A 21062-nucleotide genomic window follows, 5' to 3' on the forward strand; every position below is an offset into this window, starting at 1 on the left:
AATCCCACAGTGTAAGGCAACAGCAGCACCTTTTTGTGTTGCAAAGTTCATTGCTTGCTGGTGAATTGCTTTCCATAAGAGCAGGAACAATAGAGTCGGTCCATAGGAATTAGCCTAGGCCTAATTACTCAGGTTATTGCTTTAGGATATAGACAGGTAGTCCCAGTCTAATTTTTGCCATCTGGTTTCTCCATTAATAAAAAAAGACCATGTGTTCATGGAGGAAAAATGGCCTGGAAGGGAAAAATAGAGTTATAAATTGGAAGCGTATAACCTGAAATCCTAGAGCCAAGTGTGGCTCCTGAAAGCATCCCTCAGAGTGGTCTGAAAATTGCAGTATTTCATGTGAAAGAAGGGAGAATGATTAAATGCATAATTAGAGAATCATCATACAGTATTAGCTTTATTGCATTTTAATTAGCTATAGATATAAATGCTATCAAATCAAATTTAGTTTTTTCTCCTAGCCTCACCCACTAATTTTTGTAATGCAGCCCTCCAGCACACTATTGGAACAGATTATACACTGTTGTAGACTATTTAGGATGTGAATCTAGGCTACCTTCTCTTACGTTATGCATGTTTTTAGTAAAGGTAAAGGTAAAGGTAAAGGTTTCCCTTGACGTAAAGTCCAGTCGTGTCCGACTCTAGGGGGCGGTGCTCATCTCCGTTTCAAAGCCTTGGAGCCAGCGTTGTCCATAGGACACTTCCGGGTCATGTGGCCAGCATGACGACACGGAACGCCGTTACCTTCCCGCCGAAGCGGTACCTATTGATCTACTCACATTTGCATGTTTTCGAACTGCTAGGTGAGCAGGAGCTGGGACTAGCAACGGGAGCTCACCCCGCCGCGCGGTTTCGAACCGCCGACCTTCCGATCGACAGCTCAGCGGTTTAACCCGCAGCGCCACCGCGTCCCGTGTTTTTAGTACACCTTATTTATTCATTTATTTATTTAATACATTTATATGGCCGCTCATCTCATACATGACTCTGGGTGGCTAACAATTAAAACAAAAGAAAAACAGTAAAAACACAACCAATAATTAAAACATACATAACATAAAATAGCAATCAAGAACAATCACAACATCCCACATTCAATATAACCAAGAAACAGGCTCATCCACACTATCAGGGCCCCAGTCTAGACAACAGAGCCAAGATTTTAATGCCTTGGGAAAGGCAGCAGGGTCAGGGTACGTCTGATCTTGGGGTGATGATGTTCCAAAGGACAAGTGTCATGGCAGTCTGGCTCCCCTCAGATAGCACTCTCTTGTGGATGGGACCTGGAGCCTGCCTCTCCTGCCAGATCTACAGGATGGGTAGACTCTACCAGGGAGAGACACTCCTGTAAGTAACCCAGCCCCAAGCTGTGAAAGTGCCAGCACCTTGAATTGCACCCAGAAGCATACTGGTAGCCAATGCAGCTCCCAAAGCAGAGGTGTCACATGTGTTGAAGGACCAGCACCCATAAATGCCCATGTCACCACATTTTGCAACAGCTGAAGCTTCCAAATACTCTTTAAGGGCAGCCCAGCCCATTTAGAGCACATCGCAGTAATCCAATCAGCAAGTGACTAAGGCATGAGTGACTGAATCTGCATGAAGAGATAGGCAACGGCCTGCATTTCCTCTTGAATTATATTTCTGATGCTATTAAGTATCTGTCATCTACAGAATCTCTGGTGCTATCAGGGCAAAGCTAAAGGGCACTACCTCTTCTCTGTGGCATCCTTATAACAGGCTAGTTAGGGATGCCATTCTTATAGCAATATAAGAATAGCAAAAAACAGGGCAGTGTATTAGAATTTAGTTGTCTTGCTTTTCCTTAGGTGTTTGTGGAGCTGAATGAATTAGTAGTGGACAAGAACCAGGACATGCACTGGAAGGAGACAGCACGCTGGATCAAATTTGAGGAGGATGTAGAAGAGGATACGGCACGCTGGGGGAAGCCTCATGTTGCCTCACTCTCTTTTCGCAGCCTTTTGGAGCTCAGGAAGACTATTGCCCATGGTGAGTATCCCTGACGAGGTTAGGCTTTGGCCTGAAACATATATTGACATCACAGCTGCTTCTTGACTCAAAGAATGACACCTTTTTTAAGGCTGAAGGAAGAACTTTTAGGATTGAAATAAACTTATTCATCAAAAGGAGAAAATGATCAATGGTTGTGGTCACTGTCTACCTAGTCCTGCAGCAGAATGTAACATAAACTGTAATAATGGAACAAGAAAAGGACACCAAATCATTAAATGTAGATTCAGCTTTGCTTTTCCTTATCTTTTTCGCAAGACTCTTGAACCCAACTAAAGATTCAGAATTTTATAAAATAATATGTAATATGTGAAGGCCAATGTGGTACAAAACCTATGCAATAGCAACAGATACATTCATGAATAAACAATGCTTCTCAACACCTTTACTTGCCTATTTTGCAGGTATTTCTGATGCTGCTAACATAGTATGAGTTCAGTATTTTTTGCCTAGAGAAGGAGACAAACTGCTTGAGAAACTTTTTGACTGTGAAATAATTCCTGTGCCCTTCCACTCTTGGTTTTTCTGATCTCAGGAGCTGTTTTGTTGGACCTGGAGCAAACAACATTACCAGGCATTGCTCATCTGGTGGTAGAAACTATGATAATCTCAGATCAGATCAAAGCTGAAGACAGAGCCAATGTCCTAAGGGCCCTGCTGCTCAAGCATAGGTAGGTGATGTGGTGTGGAATGGTGAAACTAGAAATATAGTTAATTGGGACTATGGATAAAGATATAATAGAAGAGGAAGAACTCCAGAAGTATAAGTAACTATGACATAGTACAAACATTTGCATCCTAAAGATTAAGCAAGGTCCTAGGGGTGGCAAGAGGCAATTGAGGAGAACAATAGAACTTTTTGCTGAATTTTTAAAGAAGTTATGGAACAGAGGGTGCACAGAAGTGCTGGCTGGCCTGAGGCAGAAAAAAGATCACATGTATGAAGTTCCAGAAAACCTACATACATGCAGGAAAATCAGGGTTCTGTAAAACATAGAGTGGCTGGAAGGTAGATGAGCAGAGATTTGCTGTTGTGGACACAACAAGAGTGAGCAGTCTCTTCACTTCCATTAGGTTTTAGGACAGCTATTTGAAGAACTTTCAAGAGCAACTGTTTTCTTTAGCCAGAGAAATCAGGCCAAAGTTCTTTAGCTTCTTTAATATCCATATTGTTTCCTCAGCCATCCCAATGATGAGAAGGAGGCATTCTTCCCCCGGAACCATTCCAACTCCAGCATGAATTCTATAGTGGGAAACCATCATCTCAATCACAATCACACAGTTGACACTTGCATGCCATTGATGGGAGAAGAGCGGATTGAGATGACAGAACCGCGAATCCATGACCCTGAGTACAGAGAGGTGAGTAGAAATAGGGATATGTCAGCCTTCAAGGTAGACCAGACTAGAAAACCAAAGTCATGCAGGCTAATACTACTTTTGTTACAAGTAGTAAGTTTATTACAAAGATTATAACAGAATCTTGCAAGTCTGAATGTGCTTCCCCCCTTCTTCCCTTTATCTTCATGGGAACTAGGGAGGGTCTTGTCTGAGACATTTTCTCAGGTTGCAGTTCTGACCTGCACTCACTTTATTTCTTTTATCTGACCATTGTCTTGGTAGTGGCTCTTCCTCCTGTTCCTCAAGGTTATTCCTTCTGCCCATTACAGGATCAGATTGAATTGATCTGTAAAAAACTAACTTACAGTGGAGTGTAAGTTCAAGAAAAGTAAGTATATGAATTATGAACTGGTGTGTGTGCACTGAAAGCAAACAAACAAACAAAAAGATTTTTAAAAAGCTTGTATCAAATAAAAGCTTGATTTTACCACCAGTGCAAAATTACACATATTTCAGGGTCTTCCATAATTTACTCTGCTTCTACTAGTCATGGAGAAGGAACAAGGAGAAGTTAGAGAAGTGACTTCATACGCAGCATGGTGTATGAAAATCATCACAAGGAGACAGCTCAGGCTAATTAAAATATTTCTTGTTGAGACAGAAAAACATGCACCTTCACAGCTCTGAGGGACATCGTGGCAAATACCTCAAATTGATGGAGAAGATTCCTGATGATGCTGAGGCCACTGTGGTGCTTGTTGGTAAGCAGTCCTAAGTCAAAGTCCAATACAAAGACCTTGAGAAGGGCTCAAGGAATTAGGGTAGTTCAGATATTTTCAACTATGTTTATACTGTCATATTTTAGTTTTATTTTATTCTGGGAGGTGCATAACCTGTTCAGAGTCAGGCATGATTGAAGCAGCATATAAGTAGAGTAAAATCAATAACAAAACAAAACAAAACGTTCTCATAGATTACCCGTACAGAGACCAGTAAGCAGCACAAACTGCCCATATCAAAGTCACTAGGCAAAAGGAGGAAAAGAGAGCATGTAAGGGAAACCACAATCATTCACTGACAGTAGTATCATTACCACTGGCTTATTGTATAAGGTATAGAAAACAGGAACTTGAGGAGCACCACCAGGAAGCTAAGCATGGTCCCACTAATTCCCATGCCTGACCAAAAGCATCATGTTAGGGCCAGAATACAGGCATTGTCAATCATTGTGTGTGTGTGTGTGCGCGCGCACGCGTGCACACAGTTGCATAATTGCTATGGCCTAGCTTGTGTTCTACTGATATAGTAAGACTTCAGCCAGTAACCTATTAACTACGAGATTGTTCTGAAACCTCAGCTCCTCAGCTAGAAATCCTTAACTGAGAAAAGCCAATCTTCCAAAAACATTGACATATGTTCTGTTTCTTCTTGGCTGCATTTATATATGGAGGAAAAACAAAGTGAAATTTCTGAATTGGTTTGTTGCATTGGTTTTTGGATCAGAATATAGTTGCACACTGATGAAGATTATTATTTTTAAATTCAGTCTTCATATCTCTCTCAAAAAAGTAGGACACAGTAACTGCCAATTCTGAGTGCCTAGATAACTTGAGTTGCCTATATTAGTTGCGCCCATATATTAACAGCCATTGAAGTAGTAAGGCACCACTAAATGTAATTTGAAGCTGACTGTGCTGTGTGCTTTTGGCCTGGACTCCCCAATCTGGAACATACTTCTAATTACAAAAGGCTTGTAAGTTCTGTACTGATCCAATACATCTGGTTTTATTCTTCCCCTCTTCATAGGTTGTGCTGAATTCCTCGAACAACCATCAATGGCTTTTGTCCGTTTAAACGAAGCTGTGTTCCTGGAATCAGTCCTGGAAGTTCCAATTCCTGTTCGCTTCATCTTTGTCTTGCTAGGGCCAAGCCAGTCCAATGTGGATTACCATGAGATTGGACGTTCAATCTCAACTCTCATGTCAGACAAGGTAAAGACCTGGCTATTGGTTCAGGCTCAAGCTCAAGCTCAAGCATAAATGGAGATGTTAGCAGCATGAAGGGGTGTGCAGAGTGGTATAAACTACACCTCAAGGGCAAGAGTGCAGAGGATGGAGGAAAAAGTATGTCCTATATGTTAGATTTCTGAAAACAAAAAACAAAAAAAACAATGATACATTCTACATTAACACCTCCAAGTTAAACTTATATCCTTTGAAGTTAATTTTTGATGGAGATTTTGAAGGGTTCATTTTTGGTGGAATTGATTTTCAAAAAAAGCTGGCTTAGAGTTGCAGCTATATTTTAGTTTCTACTTTCTTATTCAGTTATATGTTTTGTGTGAAAAGTATCCTTCCAAATGATCACAAGGGTCTAGCAGGAGAAGTTGAGAGTCAACTATTGTGACAAGAAGTATATTTCCCCCCATTTCCTGTCAGGCCAGCTTTGTTGGGCAATTGACACAGGGTTTTTATAGCACGTGCTTTGTGTGAAACGTGTTCTGCTATTTGCCTTCAGCAATGTTTTTTTCATGTGGATGAATCTTCTGGTAATAATTTCTCCACGCTTTTGCTGTACATTAAAGTGTAGGACTGAAGAGGGAGAAAGATGTTGTGTGGATACACACTTTTAGATGTCCAGGACTACTTAATAAATACTATATAGCAGTTTCATTCCCTCCATTGTCTGAGAGCTAAAAACAAGCACTTATGTGTACTTCTTAAATCCCAGTGTCACTATCTCAATTCTCCCAATATTAAAATTTGTGAAAGTTCTTTTCTACCTGCTTAAAGTTTTGCTTATTAATTCTGAAATAGCCTGTTTTATTTGATGTGAGAGGATACTACCAGACTGACTACTTTTTTTTTCCTGTGTTTAATCTTACAACAAATCTCATTGTACTTATGAGAGAACAGATGCAAAGAAGAAAAAAATCCACTTGTTCACTGCCTCCTTCCCCCACCCCATGATTTAAAACAGAGCATTTTTTAAATTTAAGATGTACTGGAAAAATGAAATTACCATATACTAACAAATTATCATGCTTAACAATTGCATATGAATCTTATTAAGTTACTCTGTGTGAAAAGACTGTGTGTTAAATCAGTGATGGGAAACCAATAGTTTCCCATACAGTTTCACGGACTGAAACACAACATTTAGCCATCTGGATTTTATTATATTTTATTGTATTTTATATTTTTATTTATTTATTATTGTATTTATATTGACATTTAATTTTAAATTTTGTTTCTGTAAACTGCCCAGAGTCCCTCCTTTTGGGGGGAGATCGGCGGTAATAAAATTGGACAAATAAACAAATAAATAAACAAACGAAGAAATGTCATCCTAGAAGTTGCTGTACTGTAATTCCCAGGATCCCCTGTTATTGACAAGTTGACTGGGGCTGCTGGAGATTGGAGTTCAGCAACAACTGGAAGATCACATGTTTCACCTCAGCACCAGATGATGCTTTAGTGTCAATACATTTAATGGTCTATGTACTGGAATCAAGATTACATTTAATTGCTTGTGTACTGAAGTTAACTTGAAAGACTCTAGAAGAATTTTAGTAACAAATGTTTTCAATAACATTTTAAAGAAATGCACGTGTGTGCATGCATGCATGCACACACAAATACACTTTCCCCAAAAGGCAAAATGGGAACAAAATGGTAATTAAAGGCAGATATCAGATAAGTAGGGGCAGCTGGAACATATATAGTTGGCATGTCATTGAATCAGAACTATGTTATCAGTCTGAATTTAAAGAACTAAGAGGAACCTGTGGTGATCCTGGATCAGTACTGATCTCTCAGAATGAACTGAGGGACCTGTCTTGAGTTGAGGACTACACCACTAACCAGTAATATCGGGGTGGGCAGAGGCAGGTGAAAAGATGCTGTCTGTGTGTCTTACTATGTTTCCCCATTGGTTTATAGCATTTCCATGAAGCTGCTTACATGGCAGACGACCGCCAAGATCTGCTTAATGCCATCAATGAGTTCCTAGACTGTAGCATTGTCATTCCTCCATCAGAAGTAGAAGGGAAAGATTTGCTCAAATCAATTGCCACCTTCCAGAAAGTGCTGCTGAGGAAGAGAAGAGAGCGGGACCAGAAGAAGTCCATCAAAGAAACAAACTTTCAGGAATCCAAAGGTCTCTTCTCTCCTTGCCTATTGTATCCCATTCTTCTGATTCATGCTATGGCTAGGAAAGGATGGGTGAGATATGATGATATACTCTTGACATGTCGGTGATGCTATTAAAAATTGATGCAGTAACGAAGTAGATGTTGAAGGCAGACTTTGTGGCAATTAGTAGAAGCAAATAAGGGAAACCTTGATCTGAGCACCTGCCTGACTACATACAGTAGGATGTTAATGTGCAAAAGTGTCTTGTTTCAGCTTCTCTGACCATTTCCCTGCTATTCTATTGATGCCTTTCCAGAGCTATGTGAGGTGAAAGTTGAAGAAGAAGAAGAAGAGGGCGAGGAGGAGGAGGATGACCCTCTGAAGCGCACCGGCATTTTCTTTGGTGGTTTGGTGCGGGACATAAAGCGCAGGTACCCCAAGTATCTGAGTGACCTCAGAGATGCCCTGCACAGCCAGTGCCTCGCAGCCGTGCTATTCATCTACTTCGCTGCTCTCTCTCCTGCCATCACCTTTGGGGGACTGCTAGGTAACAAGTCCGCCCTCCTTTTTCCTCACCTCCCACTTCCCCACACATTTTCTGCTCAAGCTGGTTCCCATCTTTCTGTGCTGCCCAAGAAGTTGAGCAGGACGTTAACATTTCACTTGTATTAGCTGAGTGACTGGGACTGGTTCATGTGCCTGTGTCTGTGCTGGCCTAGTGGATGGGCTCCATTTGGCTCTTGCTGCATTCAGATGAGTTTGGCTTTGATCTGTTTCACCCCTGCCTGGCTCTAGTCTACTGCATGTCTCATTTTCTATGGCAACCACAAAAGCTCTATCATTCCTAATGTTGCTAAACTGGGATCTCTATTAGCAAACAACTCAGGAGTCTAAACTGGGGAAGGATAAGGGCAGGAAAGGAGAGCAGTTAATTTCAATCTCTTCTTGTGGACAAATGAAGGAAAATCAAAAGAGACTTCTACCTTATCAATTATAAGTTATCAAGGTGCCAGAGGCCGAGGAATGCACATAAGATACTCAACAGGAGCAAGAAGTATATGGGCGTTATCCCTTAATCACCTAGCAGTAGAAGAGCACGCTTTTCTGAAGGGGGAGGTCCTCTTCACCATTGAGCAGATTTGGAGGGGAGTAACCTTGAATCCAGTTCTTCTACTTTCCTATTCTGTGGATGTTCACAATTGCCACTATGTTTATTACTTGCTTAGTGTCAGACATATAATGCAATAACAAATTAAGCAGTTTTGATTCTGAAAGGGAGATTTCTTGGATTCCTTTATGGAGATATAATTATATATAAAATAATTAATAACTCTAACAAGAGAAATAAAAACATTTTAAAATAAGCTGCTATATTAGATTTTAAAAGCTGCTATACTTGGGAGAGGTATTATTTTTTTCTAAGATAATTCTAATTTTTTTTTATTCTATTATATTAGGAGCAACCAGTTTAAACAGGAGTGCAGTTTTTTCCTACAACCAGGGATTGATTTTATTTACACAAACACACACACATCAAATTGTTTTTGGTGGCTACTGCTGCAAGAAATTAGAGTAATGTCATGATATTATATAAATATGATGAATGACTGAATAAATAATAAATAAATAAATATTACACAAGATAGTGTGACAGTGATGTCACACCTCACACAATAGGAGGGATTACTTCAGAGATTTCTTTTTCTTTTTCTAGATGTTTTATGTATGATAAGGTTGTCCCAAAACTTAACTCATCTCATTAGTGCACTGGAAGTTGTGAGGTGCCTGAAAAATTGTACTGCTAATTAGATGCCATTGGAGAAAAGACCCTTTCTTTAGTGCATACTGTATCTAATACTTTCTCTCAAGAAGACATTTAAGGAGGTTGAAGGCCTTAAGACATGGGCAAGCTGGTATAAGTGGTTGGATCACAACCTTAAGTCAGGGATGAACATTGCATGGCAGGAGGGCCAGAGGCATCTCTCAGCCTGATTTCAGCAAGCATAGAATTTCTGTAATCAAACTATTCAGTCCTCTGGCAAGAGCATCACTGTCTTGACTGCTGGACTGGAGAAGGAGGAAGAGGTAAAAAGGGGGCAACAGAATGGAAAACAGAGTTATATGTGGCCCTTTTCAGTTTTGGCTTTAATCCTCCTTCCCTGCTTGCTTAAGTTCCTCCATTGACATGCACCTCCCTACAGATTATTCACAAAGGAATGGGGCTGTTGAAAGAAAAGAGGTTGTCCTCCTCTGACTAAAGAATTTAAAGGTAGGTACCACTGCATTGAATTCAGCTTGGAAGCAGACAGGCAATCAATGTAGTTTGCTCACCATATGATTTTGTCTGGCTGAATGAGCTCAAAATCCGGCAGCCAAGTTTTGCTCTAATTTATATTTTTTTCAAGAGGATTTCTCTAATTCACACATATGGATTTCTACCTATACTTTGGAATATTCCAGAGCTAAGGATTTGGTGGGAGAATGATCTAAGTCCTGCCTTAAAGACTGCCACGGGGTGCCAAAAAAATTAGCTCTGAAGCAGTCCTGATTGCTTATTGCACAGGCATAGAATCTATAATGTGTGAATTCACAGATGACCACTGTTACTGGTAAGTAACTAGTTCTTTTGATTCCCTTCAGAGCCAGTGGGGCCCTTTCTGGAACAGGTTGAACATCAGTTATTTGGCCCTGAAAACTATGCATAGAGGATAGCTTCATACATTGCACTAAGCCATAATGTGGTTTATTTGGTTCGACTCAATATTTTATATGATTCTAGCCATTCTGGTTTGTTAGCCATGAATTATAACTTAGCACAATATATAGACCCAGGCAATAATAGATTATTCAACAAGCTGTGGTTAAATAAATCAGGCTTAGTGTCATGTAGGAACCCAGCTGTGTGTGTGTGTGTGTGTGTGAGAGAGAGAGAGAGAGAGAATATAATTGTGGACCTCATGCAATCTATTCCAGAAACCAGATATGGTAGTAGAATAATATGCATGAAGGGACTCATTGGCAGTGGCAACTGAGAGAAAAAGATAGGATTTTTTTCTTTAAGGCCTGGATATGAAAAGGAACTGTATGAGTATTTATATCTACAACACTGCGGTGTGTCCTAAAGATACTGCTTCCTTTTTACAGGTGAGAAGACAGATGGTCTCATGGGTGTTTCAGAATTGATTATCTCCACATCAGTGCTGGGCATGCTCTTTTCACTTCTGAGTGCGCAGCCACTCCTTGTCATTGGTTTCTCAGGGCCCCTGCTGGTCTTTGAAGAAGCTTTTTACAAGGTACCTGAAAATAATTTCTTGCTTGGTTTACTTCAACAGTCCTTGATACCACATTTTGCTTCTTATGTGTCTCTATAGCATTTGTACAGTATATATTTGTCATTACCCTGTAAAGCTCAACTATAGTCTAATTCACACATCATCTGAGTATTATAGCTGCTGTCAAAATACTGAGCAGATAAGACCATGTGAGAAATGGTTTGCATAAAATGTTTCTCACCTGTGCTAAAACAATTTTTACTATCTCATTGAAGTTAGCTACAAATGAGGGAGTTTTGCTTCAAAACATATAGCAGTCAAACTACACAAAGATCTTTCTGCTATTTTCTGATAATACGTTTTTATGAAGCTATCATACTGCTCAAGTAACATCTAGATTTGGCCTCTTTAAAGCTAGTGATGGTTCATATTGTAAAAAAATTGTCTGATAATCACTACCAATGGATCCCATAGTTGTCTGTTGGTCTAATAGTTATGCATTATTCATACTTCAGCAAATTGTGCATAGAATAAGAGCACTGATCTCAAATTAATAATGTAAGATAAATGCATTGTCTTAGGCAGTGTGTTGCTTTATTAGTGAACAACAACAGTTGACCAGCATGGCTGCTTTTTCTGCTGCTTTGGATGCTTTCTATCTTTGCCTGCAAGGAACTTTGCACACAGAGGGTCCCTCTGTCACTTCAGTGAGCTTGGCAGTTATGTGGCTAGCATTCTATATATTATACAGGGAGGGAGGTTGGGTAGATAATGAGCAATTCTACCTCAAAGCAGCCTGGTAAGGCTTAGATAGAATAAGGCAGTGGATATTGGGAAGTAATTGAATGAGAATGGGCTACGTGGAACCCATTGTTGGTTCTTTGAAACTTCCTCCACATACAAATTGGGGTTCATACTGTCTCTACTGCAATCTTATGCAGCGTTTGACTAAACCTCAATGATTGTTGTCTTCTTGAAACAACAGATACCCTGGAGGTCATATTATGGGGGCTTGGTGAGAACAGGCTAAGAAACTATGCAAGGTGAGAAGGCAAACGTAGGTGATACCTCTAAGCTCCCAATTTCTTTTTTGCCAGTTTTGCCAGAGCCAGGATATCGAGTATTTGACAGGTCGGGTGTGGATTGGCTTGTGGCTCATTGTCTTCATTGTCATCATTGTAGCTGCTGAAGGCAGCTTCTTAGTGCGCTACATTACACCCTTCACCCAGGAGATCTTTGCCTTCCTCATCTCCCTCATCTTCATTTATGAAACGTTCTACAAGCTGTACAAGGTAAGCCTTCTCCGAAGAGTTTGGGACTAGCTGCTTATATCAGCTGTTGGATTCAGCTTAAAATAAATGGTAGGCATGTAGCTCTGTCTCTTTACCAATGTTTGATCTGTTTTTTACTGCCTCCTCTCATGTTGACTCTGAATAAAAAGTTTTAACAGATACAGTTTATCTGGCTGAAAAGAGTGATGCCTTTCTCCCTTATACTGTGTTCCCAGATATTTGCAGAACATCCTTTGTTGCGGTTCTATCCACCGTATCTTCAAAGGAATCTGAATTCTAGCACATTACCTGCTGATTCTGTGGCTCTTGATATCCGAATGCAACCCAACACGGCCCTTCTTTCCCTCATCCTCATGTTGGGGACCTTTTTCATTGCCTTCTTTATGCGCAAATTTAAGAACAGTCGTTTTTTGGGAGGAAAGGTAAGACTAAGATCTGTTTCAAGTAGAAATATACAGTATAGTGGCTTTTCTCCCATGCAACCATTTCAACTGAGTTATCTGTCTTCTTCATTCTAATACCCAATGAAATTAGGATTCCCAAAAGTAATAAGTGAAGATAATCCTTCTGAGGCACTTCTTATATAATTTCTTAATAGATAGCTTGGCCAAAATCATAGCTATGGAATCAAAAGGTATTCTCTCTCCTTCCTGCAATGCTGAATTTGAACCTGTCTCTATAGAAATCTGGGTATTCAGCTTCCACTATATTTAAAAGTGAAAATGTTCTGGAGTTGTTTTAAACCAGAGAGTGTTCAAAATAAATCATCTTGAATCTGGCCAGGTAGGTTCTATGGTAACTGGCAATGTGGAGATAAAGAGACATACTGTATTAGAGCTGTATCCATTATCCTTCAGAAGGTATATTATTTACTACTATACCACCTCACCAATGTATTTTTACTTAGACTCATACTTCTATGTCATGATGAGCATTTCTTAAGAAATTCAAAAAAATTGGGTTCAGAAGGTAGAATTGATCCTCCAGCAGTATCTCCAACTTGTCTTATGTTCATTCTTATCTTCCATATTTGTTCTGTAGGCCCGGCGAATCATTGGAGATTTTGGAATCCCTATCTCCATACTTGTCATGGTTCTGGTAGACTATACTATTACCGATACATATACACAGGTTGGTGTTGCATGTCCCAAATACTCACCATCTCATGGGAAATAAGGTATATTGATTTTTCTAGGAATTTGGAGTTAACCTAAGTCTGCTATTGTGTGTGCAGAAGCCTATATTCATGCCTTTTAATCAGCATTAAGTTCAGAAGGCTGCCAGGAAGAAAGTGAAGTGTGTCCCAGTCATGCTGTGAGGTGTATCAATTAACTGACCTCTGCTTCAGTGGGATCTTTTGTTGAATGTGGAGTCATCTAAGGACAAACAATTGCTTGTTTGTCTGGGCTTCTGAATAGCACCAAATGCTCTTTTTTGGTGTGACTCTGGGTGGTTAGGGTATTTGTGATGACAGAAGTAGGCATGTCTTTAGTGCCAGTTAAAGGCTAGAATTCCCATCTAGATTTCATAGTTACAGCAAAACGTATCAAGCTCGGATGCCTTTATTGCTAAGTAAACATACAGAACTAATTTGGGGCTAAAAATTATACATACAGAAATGATAGCTGTTGAGACTACTGAGGAAAACTTTGGAATTAAGCCATATAAGACTGATTTTCTTCCAAGTTCTGTTGCTTGACTTTAAACCAAAAATGGACTTAGAGGACAAATCTTACACTGCAATGCAAAGGTTATATATACCAGAATCGTTTCTCCTACATGTGAGCTGCACAGTTGAAGTGAGTGAACTCAGGGAGTTCTCCTGAAACTCATTGAAACACTTTATTTCACATAGTCATGCACAGAATATTGTTCTGAGATGAGTGGAATGGCTTAAAAAACGGTGCACAATTTTTGTTGAGCCAATGGCCAAACCAACCTCAGAATGGTATGTTCAGGCCTACATAACAATTTTTAAAAAGTGGATGGAGACAAAACTTAACTGAATTAAATATTTAAATTAAGAAGTATGTGAGCAAAACAATGCCATCCTCCCCGCCCCCTCATCTGTTTTCCCATTTATATGCACATCTCTTATACAGAGGTGGGGGTTTGTTGCTGGTGAGTGTAGAATCTGGGGGAACATAGAGAACTCCTGCTCATCCTCTGGTAGTTTCATGGGTCCCCTGGGCTGCAGGTTGTACATTTGTGACTTGGAATATTGCACCAAGCTATTTCAAAATCGTTGCTGCTGCTGTGTGCAGCTTGCCTCCAGAGATTGTTTGTAAAAGAATTGAAAAGAAAGATTTGCTGAATTCAGAACCCAGTGTTGCTCCTGACATGGGGATTTTGCAGATAGACTTTGAAAAGCAGGCAGGTATTCTAATGAAATAAATAAAAGCAAGGATCCAGGATGTTATAAATGTAATGGGGGCAGGAGGGGGGGAGGCTAAAGCATTATACTGCATTTTGGATGCTCCTTAAGTAGCAGATTTTTTTTACATGTTCCCTCCCACCTACATTCATTACCTTTCATAGAGATATTATACTAGCCTAGAATTTTAAATAATACATGATAATAGACAGGTTTTCTGAAATTGGTTTTACATCAGCATTATGCAAAGGCACACTTCCTGAATGTTAGCAGCATAGTATTGACTCAGTTACCTTTGCCACCCCAAAAATCTGCTTTTAAAATCTTGAGATTCGTCTCTACCTTACATTTATAAACAGCAGTCAACTTGTTCTGCACGGCAATTGATTGACTGAAAGACTGAGTTATATGATTTATATGGCTGTTCAACTTGCAGATTGTGACCCTGGAATAATAAACAAAACTACAATAACACAACATAAAACTACACAAATCAAGGTCAAAAGCACAACATACAGTATTTATAATCCCAAACCATTTTCCAGAAAGGCTCATCCAATATCCTGGCCTGGAGCTTGAGAAAAAAACCAAGTTTTAAAAGACTTATGGAATGCCAACAGGGTCAGGGCCATCCAAATTTCATGGGGTAAGAAGGTGAGGCAGCAGAGACAGCATGCCTCCTGGGTCCCATTAGTTGGCATTGTTTCGTAGAAGAAACCCAAAGCATGACCATTCTGTCAGGTTTCACAAGATGGACAGACATAATTGGAGATAGGTGGCCCTGCAAATAACCCAACACTATGCTATGAAGGACTTAATAGGTGATAATCAGTGCCTTGAAATGCATCCAGAAGCATATAGAAAGCCAATGCAGTTCATGAAGTAGTGGTGTCACATAGATGTAATACAGTATGCCACTGCATTCTAGACCAGTTGTAGCTTCCAGATGGTCTTCAAAGAACAGCATCTTGCACCAGTCCAAACAGGAGTTGACCAATGCATAATTGTACATGAGCAGGATCTCCCAATCCAGGAACATGTACAGTTGATGAATTAGATAGAATAGTGCAAAGGCCCTCTTGACCACAACTGCCACCTGCTCTTCAAGCAGGAGCTGTGAGCCCCAAAGTGAGTGCCAGTTCTCTCTGGGGAAGTGTAGCCCCATCTAGAACTAAAGATGGAAAGTCTCCAGATGTGGGGGAGGCATAGATCATCTATCTCCTGATGCCTGGGGAGATAGGGAGTGGGTAGGTGTTGAGAGAGGTGGAATGTTGGAGGATTCAGCTTTGTGTTCCATGTGGGTTCCTCTCCCCTCCTTTCTTTTCCTGTTGGTTTTTGTCATCTTTGCCATCCTTTATTCTTTATTTTTATTTCTTATTGTATTTTTAAAATATTTTTGTTTGTGAGCTTCCCAAAGTAATTGGGAGTCAGGCAGCATACAAATAAATAAAAACTGCCAATTTACTAGCTTTGTAAACCTGAAATGAGGGGTTGGGGCATTGAAGTGTTGTGGACTTTGTACAACTAGCCCTTCAGTGCTGGACATGGCAACTTTTCTTAGTAGTGTTTCACTGGGGCAGATTCTGTTTTGAGATACAGAGAGAGAGAGAGAGAGAGAGAGAGAGGGACTTCTTTTTCAAGCAAAACTGACTTCTGTTATGAAGATAGACAGTTAACCCCTGCATTAAATGCTGTACATGCAATATGGTAGCACAGGTAAGGCTAGGGTTTATTAAGAACTGAAAATCTATGTGTACATGTGTGTTATATCCCATGCAGCATTTTAACATTTGGTGGGTTGATATTTTGTATTCTCACTACAGAAGTTGAACGTGCCCTCAGTGCTGTCAGTTACAGCCCCAGATAAACGGGGTTGGTTCATCCATCCTTTAGGGAGCCAGCGGGCCTTCCCCCTCTGGATGATGTTGGCTTCTGCCATTCCTGCACTACTGGTCTTCATCCTTATCTTTATGGAAACCCAGATCACCACGTAAGTGCCAGGCCTTCATGTTATAGATTGGGTTACTCATATTTATCATCCTGTGGGTCCTAAGTAAATGTTAAAGATCAGTTTCTACCACTGGAAACAGTGAGGAAGTCAGAATCACGGCAATGAAGATTTTAAAAATTCTTACTGTCCGCAATGCACAAGAATGTTCCCATCTGCTTCCAGTAACTACTATTTGCATAGTACACAGGAAGCTTTATCTCCAGTGTAGAACTTACTGCAGGCTCTGCTTTTTTCCTTTATTACCAACATGCCCCATCTCTCTCCTAACTAAAAAGAGCTGCTGTGAAACAATTACGACCATGCCTTCTTTATACTCCCCTAAGTAAAGCAAAATAATGTTAGGTTGGCCTTGAAACTCATGTATGTTCTGCTGTCATCTTTTTTGTAGTCTGATTGTCAGCAAGAAGGAACGGAAGCTGATGAAGGGGTCAGGCTTCCATCTTGATTTGCTGCTTATTGGGACAATGGGAGGACTTTGTTCCCTTCTGGGGTTGCCTTGGCTCACGGCTGCCACTGTCCGCTCCATCACTCATGTCAATGCCCTCACTGTAATGAGCAAGGCCATAGCGCCTGGTGAGAAGCCAAAGATCAAGGAAGTGAAAGAACAGCGTGTGACGGGAGTGCTCATCGCAGGCCTTGTTGGTGAGGTCCTCTCAGAGGAACATGTTCTCTGTGGTGATTGTGTTCATTTGATGGAGTTAGCTGAATCTGCTCTGCCAGCATCTTCTGTTTAATGGCTCTAATACTTTAGCTGGGTTGGAGTTTTGAGCAGATGAGAATCATAGAAACATGAAAATCAGCAGATCTTCTTCCGCCCTCCAAACTATGAATCTGTATATCTGAATGTGTGCCAGCTCCATGCTTTTGAATTCCTTGGAAAGTTACGTGTGTGTCATTTGAGGCATTGTCTCATACTCTCGCTATGGCTACATTGGTATCTTTGAAAGAGAACGGAACATTGTGTCCTCTTTGCAGGTCTGTCCATTGCCATGGGAAATATACTGCGTCAGATTCCATTGGCGGTGCTGTTCGGGGTTTTTCTGTATATGGGCGTGACTTCATTGACTGGCATTCAGTTATATGAACGGCTCCTCCTTATCTTCATGCCATCCAAGCATCACCCTGATCACGTTTATGTTATCAAGGTAGTATATCAGGGGAATTGTGAAGGTAAAGGATGAGTCCAGTGGATGGCAAGGTGAAGAGTGTCTGCAGGTGGAAGTAGTGAATGCAGGTTGGGGTGGGACTAAGACGACCAGGGTTTTATTAAGAATACAGAGACTGTGTGTCCGAGTAACAGTTACTGTCTGATGTTTCTATTCCTGTTATCTTCTTTCTCTTTGCTTCCCATAATTTTCTTTACTGGGAGTTGGGCGGCATATAAATTTAATTTATTATTATCATTTCCAAGTATCCATTTTTTTCTTGTTATCAACCTTCCTTTGTCTTTTAAGCATTTTGATGGCTGCACTGGCGTTATTGCTTCTCTAAAGGGCACAGGAAAGGTGACAGGTGTGTGTGAAATTTGCTTAGCCTAGCTGATGCCCATTTCTCCTTCAGGTGAAGACTTGGCGAATGAATCTCTTCACATGCATCCAACTAGCCTGCATTGTGTTGCTGTGGGTGGTAAAATCCACAGTGGCATCACTGGCTTTCCCATTTGTCCTGATCATGACAGTTCCTCTGCGGCGATTCCTGTTGCCACGTTTCTTCCATGAAAGAGAACTCAAAGCGGTAAGATGCTAAGAGAACTAATCTTTTTTTGACCATTATGCATGGCTAGTTTTGTCAAATGGATCCTATGCATTCTACAGTGTGCCATGCAAGCGCCATTTGAAAAGAAAGAACAAGCAATGTAATGTTACCTTCCTCAGTGCACTGGAATAGCAGTTATGCATTTCCCCAGAGATCTCTGTACCATTCTCCAACTTCCCCATGCCCTGAGGCTTTTGACTTGTAACAGAGATACCCACTGTGATTGAACGGATACTTATTCCTGTCCTTCCCTCTCACTTGCAGCTAGACTCAGAGGATGCGGAGCCAAACTTCGATGAAGATGGGCGAGACGAGTACAATGAACTTCACATGCCAGTATAAGTAAGCTGGTACGTGTCTTCTGGCCTTGGTTACTTCCTGGCTTTGTGGAATAAGCTGTTTTCCTCATGCTCTTCCTGAATTACCACCAATAAGCAGTGGCTTTTGAACTGATTGTAGGTCTAGTCCAACTGGCAACTGAGTCACAACCCTCCCAGGGGCTCCAGACCACAAGAGAACTTGGGCAAGCCAGAGCAAGAGGAGTTGCTGCCTTCTTCTGGACAGACACGGAATATAACTCCAGCCACTATCACCCATGCTCCTTCTGAACAGACCTTGCTGTATTAGTGCTGTGCCATATATTGACCTGAGTAGACACCTTAGCCAGTTGTTTTTAGCCTCCTCTCTGGAGAAGTCAAGTGGGGAAGACAGCAGCAGGTTAACAAAGGAAGAGGCAACTAAACCTTCCAGATTGTTAAGCCCAATGCTACGCTTTCAGAATTAACAGTTTTCTGGGGTGGTAGCAGGAAATGGAGGAATAGCTGGTGTTTCCTTATTGAACTTTAGCCATTTAGTCTCATGAACATTCAAGAGAGTGCACTCCATCGGCTCTTCTGCACGATATCCTTGCCTGGGATTTCATGTTCATGGGAAACTTTGATCCTTTCCTTTTGAGGAACGGCAGTAAGGATTGTTGAAGACCACGCGTTGCAGTGTGTACCAGCAAAGTTTTCAGGACCCTGATTTGCTCAGCAAGTAGAATGTGGTATTTGTGCAATATTCATGGGTACATGCATCTGTTTGGGCACAGAACTGTGCCTGTGTGTGCCATTTCTTTGGGTGTCCAAAGTGTTGATGGTGATCTGGGAAGCAGATCCATTCACACAGGGAAGGAAGAAGTGCAGGTAAAATTTGACAGTACAGCCTGGATACCAGGAACAAACTGACTAATGATGGAATGAAAATTGTATGATCCATATAGTTCTAACAGTGAGATAACCCAAAACGATTTTACGATTTTACACTATTCTCTCCTCTTTGACAAAGGGAGTCAGACATGCAACCAAACAACTAGGGATCTCAGGAGCTAAGGCTGGAAGCTGATCTGGTTAATTATCTGGTCCACCAAGCCTGCTTGTTGTACTCAGTCACCTCCTTTCCACTTAATATTCTTCCATGCTTTACCCTCCTTGCTCCTCTTGCTTTGTTCTTTAGTCTTTCCATGGTCATTGCATTATCAGTTCAATACTTCTTTAAGCAGCCCTAGCTAGGCCAACAGTCACATCTCCAGAAAAGCTACTGATGGCTTGGCCTTGACAATTAGTGAACTAAGATGTCTCTAGGGGAGAGCTAAAATATTCTGCATTTGTAGTTTTGAAGCACTGTGCTGTATGAGCTCTCCTCAGGGATAAAGGATTATCTTCATTTGCCTCTTGATATGTCAAAGCAATAGTTTCTAGCTTCTGGATTTTACCTGACCCTAAAACCTTCTGCCTTTCTCTCAAGTCCATAACATCCTTGTATCTCCCACTGACAACTGCCTAGTTCTCCTTTTCTTTAGTTCTGCTACTTTCTTCTACAACTGCCATGTAAAGATCAGATTTTGTGATAGGACTAAACTGCATGAAAGATGCACTGGCTTTGTTCACTAAATTTGAACTTTCAGAATCTGAAAAGCCTTCTCCTTTTTGAACTGCATTCATTCAGTCATGGACATTGCTTGATCCATAGGCCAAGCGTATGCCCAAACACCATGCAGCAGAAGTTCAGTGCAAGGTTGCAGTAGTGCTGTCCTACTGGATCATTATGCAGGGACTCTAGTGAACTGTGAAGTCCTGTTCCATAAATCTGTTCTATGAGATTATGTAAGTGGAATAAAAGGTATACACAAAAGGGCCAACCTTGACTCTTGCCTCTAGTGAGGCAGAGAGCCATATGGCATAAAAATTTGTTTCGTGGCACTGCTCTGGTCCGTTGCCTCTCTCCATCAATAAAATGGAGGCTGTCCTGACCCACCTACCTCAGGGGTTGCCTGTTGAGGGATGGATTGTCATGAGGCCATAGACAGATTCCTCTATTCATTCCCAGCTGGCTGCCAGCCTACCCCACCCATAGACAGTGACCTCCATCGTGCCCTGTGTAGCAAACCTGAACTGTTGGGGCAGAGACCCCGGTACAACTCTTCTGAATGTAATAGGAAGGATATGGCTGCCACCAATAAACCCTTCACTGGTATGTTGTGCCTGGCTCCTTTTCTGAGCTGCTGAAATGGAAAATTCAGCAACAAAACACCACTCAAGTAGAATCGGAGAAAAAGATTCAGCTAAGGTGGTCCCATCCCACTCTCACACATGTGTATGCATTCTGAGCTGCCTTTTCTATAGATGGTTATTAGCAAGGCTGTTCTTGTGTTCCTTAAGCCTGTCCAGTTTATAAATAAATGAGGTTGCCATTTCCAGCACCAGTTCAGATTAGAATAATCTACTCTGACTGTTGATGCCTCTCAGATGTCTCAGCCAGGCACCTGTCCTTGGCTTGCCGGCAGAAATCTTGTAATTGGAAACACAC

The 21062-nt window shown here is 41.0% G+C and overlaps 1 protein-coding gene across 1 annotated transcript in view; it reads left to right on the forward strand.

Moving 5' to 3' along the window:
- The window catches only part of SLC4A3 (solute carrier family 4 member 3), a 58607-nt gene extending 37878 nt beyond the window's left edge, over window positions 1-20729 (forward strand). Inside the window, exons 8-23 of the mRNA XM_063288967.1 lie at window positions 1836-2016; window positions 2573-2708; window positions 3219-3399; window positions 4040-4139; window positions 5185-5369; window positions 7320-7536; window positions 7828-8058; window positions 10656-10804; window positions 11881-12075; window positions 12291-12497; window positions 13117-13206; window positions 16273-16439; window positions 16849-17102; window positions 17436-17605; window positions 18021-18194; window positions 18480-20729. Coding sequence (XP_063145037.1) covers window positions 1836-2016; window positions 2573-2708; window positions 3219-3399; window positions 4040-4139; window positions 5185-5369; window positions 7320-7536; window positions 7828-8058; window positions 10656-10804; window positions 11881-12075; window positions 12291-12497; window positions 13117-13206; window positions 16273-16439; window positions 16849-17102; window positions 17436-17605; window positions 18021-18194; window positions 18480-18557 — 2715 coding nt within the window. The 3' untranslated portion in view covers window positions 18558-20729. The remainder of the gene's footprint in view (window positions 1-1835; window positions 2017-2572; window positions 2709-3218; window positions 3400-4039; window positions 4140-5184; window positions 5370-7319; window positions 7537-7827; window positions 8059-10655; window positions 10805-11880; window positions 12076-12290; window positions 12498-13116; window positions 13207-16272; window positions 16440-16848; window positions 17103-17435; window positions 17606-18020; window positions 18195-18479) is intronic.
- Window positions 20730-21062: the final 333 nt, after the last annotated feature.

This window comes from Candoia aspera, chromosome 1 (assembly GCF_035149785.1).
Source record: "Candoia aspera isolate rCanAsp1 chromosome 1, rCanAsp1.hap2, whole genome shotgun sequence".
NCBI lineage: Eukaryota > Metazoa > Chordata > Lepidosauria > Squamata > Boidae > Candoia > Candoia aspera.